The following is a 6,000-nucleotide window of genomic DNA, read 5'->3' as shown; positions in this document are numbered from 1 at the left end:
TAAAGCCATTCCACACAACGCTGATTTAAAAAATGATTAATCCCACTCCAATAAATTACCAAATATTTACCCAATTCGCCAACCAACCTGGCCCCCCAAAATACCCCAACGTAAACACTCTCCAAAGCCAACAAATCCGCCCGTCCTCGTCAGGTCATCAGGTGTCGGCACCCATCCAACCCATCTTTTGATCTCCCGTCGCCCATTTCCCAATCGCCACAATTACCTCGTGGCGTTATCTACCGCATCCCAAAGTAAACACCTCCAAATGTTTATAAGCGCAAGGTGCTCCAACTACAACACACCACTTTAAAGCATGTGTTATATCCGGTTCCCGCTCGTGCGCGCTCGGTTGCGCTCGACATTCCTCAGCCATCTCGCTGCGCTCCGTCGCGGCACATCTCAGTTGTCCGCGCGCCGTCGAAGATGCTGCTCGTGGTGGTTTTAGCCGTGGCGACGGCGTCCGCCGAGCCCCTGTTGCGCTCCTGCGAGCCCATCCGCGTCGAGATGTGCACGGGCCTGGGCTACAACCTCACCGGCATGCCGAACCTCGGCGGCAACGACCTCCAGCAGGAGGCCGACTACACGCTCAAGTCTTTCTCGCCGCTGATCCAGTACGGCTGCAGCGCGCAGCTGAAGCTCTTCCTGTGCTCGGTCTACGTGCCCATGTGCACCGAGAAGGTGGCCAGCCCCATCGGGCCGTGCCGGGGGCTGTGCGAGAGCGTGCGCTCCAGGTGCTACCCGGTGCTGAAGGGGTTCGGATTCTCGTGGCCGGAAGCCCTGAACTGCAGCCGCTTCCCGACGGAGAACAACCACGAGCACATGTGCATGGAGGGCCCGAAGGACCGGGGGATTGACATCACGGCGCCGGTGGACGCGGCGGTGCAGAGGTTCGAGTGCGGGAGGAACCTGGTGGCCAACGACGTGGGGAACTGCGTGCCGGCGTGCGAGGGCCAGAGGATGTTCGACGAGTCGGAGAAGAATTTCGCTGAGGTGAGTGCCAGATGTGGATGGATGCTTCCTTTCTGGTGGCTTGGGGTTGGAAGGAGCGGTTGTGGGAACATTCCTGAGGGGAATGTAAATTTAATGAGGGATCAAGTGTAAAAATAGAAAATAGATTAGAAAGGTTAGAGGGCAATAAATCATACGGTATATCGCAATCTGATAACAGATAGATGGGTGGAGGAAAGATCAAATCGATGCTAGTTTTGCGGAGGGAAAATGGGCTTCGAGTGTTTTTATCAAAATGATCATTTCATATATAGTTGGACGGACAAAGAACTAACTATAGTTAAACACAAAAAAAAAATAGTTATAACACAAAATCAACCAACAGTCGCAGCTTCCGAATAAACAGTTCTATTTTTCTATTTACAGCATTATTTTTAATATCGGGGTCTCAATTTATCACTTATAGTTAAGAATGCACAAATAACGTCTCATAAATTTCTTTTCAAACATGTAAAATTATCGACAAACACGTTTGTAATTTTATACAATTTGTCAAACATCTGGTGTGAATTACAGCTGAATCTAAGAGCATAACAGTCCAATAAAAATTTGAATTATAGTTAGTTGTTCAAAATTTTAATGACGTAATAAAACTAACACTAAAATTAATATTGCATAATTTTAGAGTCCGTTCAAACTGTTTGTATTATCCTTCGTCTATCGTTTCTACTGTTTATGAACCAAAAAATTGTTTGTTACTTTCCGACTAATCAATTATAGTTAAATGTTTAAATAAATGTCTAGAAAATCTACGTACGAAACTATAATTGAAAAGATTAGTTATTGTTAGCAGTTACACGGTAGTTACATAACTCAAAGTGAGTTAACATTTCTTTAAATTCTTTTGCATTGTTTACAATCCTAAAAAATTGTTTGTTACGACGTAAATTTGATGATAATGATAGTTAATAATGTTAGTTAACACCCTAATTGGATAAAAATCGCTGATGGTTATTGTTATATTTACGATTTTGTCGTTTCCTAAGTACTCGTAATCTAGTTACCAATTTATCAGTTATAGTTAAACGTTGAAAGTATTCTTATAAAATTGCATTGACACTGTTTAGAAATCTGGTTGATATTTATCTGTCGACGTGTTTATTAATTTCAGTACAGACTCTAATTGCGCATTTATCAATTATAGTTATCTAAATTCAAATTAATAAGTGATAAAATCAACATCAAAATTATAATAACGGTAGCATTTAATTATCGATTTAGTAGGTAGTTAAATGCTTGAAATATATTTACCAACAGTAATATTAATTACAGTTAGCTGCCGAAAATTATTATGTTAAATTAGATAGTCAACTTGGAAATATTTCGATAATATTTAGCTGATTGTAACTATCAATTAACATGTTAGTTGTAATTTGAAAAGAACAATTTTAGAAGTTATGTAACTATAATTTCTTTTTATTTGACATTTTCATATTTTCCGGTAACTATAATTACCAAGTACATTAGATTTAAACATTTTAACAGTTTTTACACAAAACACGGTGTGTGCGTTCGTTTTAACTAATATTAACTGTATTGTATTCATTAACTATAATTTTTTGCTTGAAATTAACTGTGATAATCGCTTGTAGAATCATAAAACTGGTAAGTCGCAACTAACTGTAGTTATCAATGAAGATGTCACTTATAGTTAAAAAAAGGGTTTTAGTGTAACATTGTCGGATTACAATATTCACAGTTAAATTACGTCCAAATTGATTTTGAACTTTTTATAATGTAAAGAAAATGTTCAAAAAGGTCGCTAATAGTTTTTGATTTACATATTTGTGATTTCCTATCCACAGTTATAGTTAAATGTTGAAATTAGCGCCTTACCAAATAGCCCTAACTATACCATGATGGTGTGAATGTGAAAATGTTAATTAATAATGACATATAACTTCTGATTTGGGTTTTTTTTTGTATGTTCGTATAATCTAGTTACCAATTTATCAGTTATAGTTAAACATTGAAAGTATTATCATAAAATTGCATAGACACTGTTTAAAAATCTATCGACGTTTTTAAATTTTTGTAAACTTTAATTGTTCATTTATCAATTATAGTTATAAATCTAAATTAATGCATGATAAAGTTAATAAAATTATAACAACTATGCAGCATTTAATTATCGATTTAGTAGGCAGTTAAAGATTTGAAGTATGTTTGCTACCAATAATATTAATTACAGTTAGCTGTTGAATAAGATAGTTAACTCGGAAATATTTCGACAATCAACATCGAAGTCCTATTTTTTTGGACAAAAATGTGAAAATGATAGTTAGTAATGGCAGCTAACTTCTGAACTGATCTATTATGAACACGTTGGGTAAAAATCGCTGATGGTAATTGTTATATTTACGATTTTGTCCTTTTCTGTATAATCTAGTTACCAATTTATCAGTTATAGTTAAATGTTGGAAGTATTCTTAAAATTGTATTGACGTTGTTTGGAAATCTATCGAAATGTTTATTATTTTCTGTACTGACTTTAATTGTTCATTTATCAATTATAGTTATTTAAATCGTGATAAAATCAACCTTAAATTTAAGTATAATAATTGTGCAGTAGGCTGACCCAAAAATTAAAAATTAAAAAATTATCTGTCCTACCTTCGGAACAGTTGCTAAATGAGTTAAAAAAACTGTATGTTAAAGCACATTCATATAAAATAAGTTTTAAAGGTTGCTCAAAGAGAATAACTAAAGTACGAATACCAAAAATATATATTACTCTATTTCACATATTACACAGTTTAACAAATTATAAAACGGTATAATAAGTAAAACTAAAGCAAACAGTTAATTGAATTATTCATCAATGTGTTTTTGTTGCAATTCGGATAGACTTTTCGATGAGCTTGTAGGTACCACTTGTAGTACGTTTTGTTTCTCACTTTCGTTTTTCGATAATGAAGTATTATATTCTTGTACAAGCGCCACACCTCGCTCAGCACAGTCATTTACTACTTTTAGTTTACTGATACATTCAACATTTTGTTGATATTCGTTATCATTTTCCCAATGTAAAGGATGTATATTTAAAAAATTAGAACTTAACCCTAGCTTATCAAAGAAGCATTTTGTTTTTTCAGTGACAAAATAGTCAAGCGAAATTTTATTTCCCAGCATTTCAGATTGGGCAACTGTCGCTTTTTTCCTTGAGTTCTTTTGTGGTTTTGTGAGAGCTTTAAAAATTAGCTTTTTGTGTACCACAGAAATTTCGCTATCAAAAAATGCGACTCCCACGAGTTCTTCCCCTAAATACATTGAAGATAAAAAAATACTGATAAATTTTTGTCATGTTTTTTATACAAGTTTTTTAACACATGTTTTGTATGCTTATACATTAACTCAGTGATTTTAAAATTTCAAACAGTTTGAGCGACCTTTTAGAGGTCAACAAATGTGTTACATTTTTTTCTGCAATTACGTATTAATCGAATGCACCCATTGAAGGGGTAGGAGCAATGTATTTTAAAAGTTTCGTTTTATGTCACGTCTGATGGGTCACCCTATTGTGCAGCCTTTAATCATAGATTTAGTAGGTAGTTAAAGACTTGAAGTATATTTACCAACAATAATATTAATTCCAGTTAGCTGCCAAAAACGATTATGTTAAATTAGTTAGTCAATTTGGAAATATTTCAATGATCAACATTATTACCTTTAGCTAATTGTAAGTATCAATGAATATGTTAGTTGTAATTTGAAGATAACAATTTTAGAAGTAGAAGTTATGTAACTATAATTTCCTTGTATTTGACATTTTCATATTTTCCGGTAACTATAATTACTAATTACATTAAATTTTGAAAGAATTAACCAAAAAAACACTGAAAAGTAACAATTTTTACACAAAACACGGTGTGTGTGTTCATTTTAACTATCATTTTTTACTGGAAATTAAAATAACTGGTGGAAGAAACCACTACACAATTAACTGTAGATGTCACTTATAGTTAAAAATAAAGGGTTTTAGTGTAACATTGTCCGATTTACAATATTCACAGTTAGACTACGTCGAGATTGACTTTGAACTTTTTATAATATAAGGAAAATGTTCAAAAAGTCGCTAATATTTTTTTAGTTACATATTTGTGATTTCCTATCCACAGTTATAGTTAAATGTTGGTCACCAAATAGCTCTACCATAATGTTTTTTTTTTTGTGAAGTAAAAATGTTGGGTGATTTTTTTTGTATGTTCGTATAATCTAGTTACCAGTTTATCAGTTATAGTTAAACATTGAAAGTATTGTCATAAAATTGCAGAGACAATGTTTAAAAATCTATCGACGTGTTTATTGTATTGCTTGCTTATAAAAAATTCTATTGGAAAAAGTTAAATTAAGCCCCGCCCACCCACCCGTTCTCTTATTGTTTCTGCAGAAATAAGAAATAAATGTTATTGCAGATAAGTGGTATAACAAAACAATTACGTAAAACTTGCTAAAATAGGACTGAACAGTATTAAGAGTAGTCACTGGAATGACGCAGGGGTGGGTGGGCGGGGCTATTGCTTACTTATAAAAGATTCTGTAGGAAAAAGTTAAATTTAGCCCCGCCCACCCACCCGTTCTCTCATTTTTTCTTCAGTTATAAGAAATAAATGTTGATTTTGGTAAATGACATGTCCTCTAAGAAAAAAAAAAGGGTGGGTGGGTGGGGCTAACTAAGGTAAATTTCTATAGAGAAATATCGACTTTACAATTACGCTCCGCCCCTCGGTCTGACAACGAATAAAAAAATCATCAGAATTGAGATCGGGCGGGTGGGCGGGGCTTATATCTTGCCGTTTTTTTTTTTAATATAGAAAGTCATCATTAGGGTTAAAAATTCGATATTTCTGTATACAAATTTTCCATTTTAAACATGTTTAAGTTTCATGTTGTGCAAAAAGTCTAAACATATTAGAACAAAAAGGCAAAATGTATGCCCGCCCACCCGCCCTATCTCAATTGTGACGATATTTTTTTATTCGCCGTGAA

At 34.3% G+C, this 6,000-nt stretch overlaps 1 protein-coding gene across 1 annotated transcript in view; it reads left to right on the top strand.

Moving 5' to 3' along the window:
- Positions 1-385: 385 nt before the first annotated feature.
- The window catches only part of LOC135131570 (frizzled-4-like), a 44,956-nt gene continuing 39,341 nt past the window's right edge, over positions 386-6,000 (top strand). The window contains exon 1 of the mRNA XM_064059382.1: positions 386-993. Coding sequence (XP_063915452.1) covers positions 427-993 — 567 coding nt within the window. The 5' untranslated portion in view covers positions 386-426. The remainder of the gene's footprint in view (positions 994-6,000) is intronic.

The sequence above is a fragment of the Zophobas morio genome, unplaced genomic scaffold (genome assembly GCF_036711695.1).
Source record: "Zophobas morio isolate AGI-343-1 ecotype UQ-CSIRO unplaced genomic scaffold, CSIRO_AGI_Zmor_V1 ptg000021l, whole genome shotgun sequence".
Classification (NCBI taxonomy): domain Eukaryota; kingdom Metazoa; phylum Arthropoda; class Insecta; order Coleoptera; family Tenebrionidae; genus Zophobas; species Zophobas morio.
This window is presented reverse-complemented; position numbering and strand designations above follow the sequence as displayed.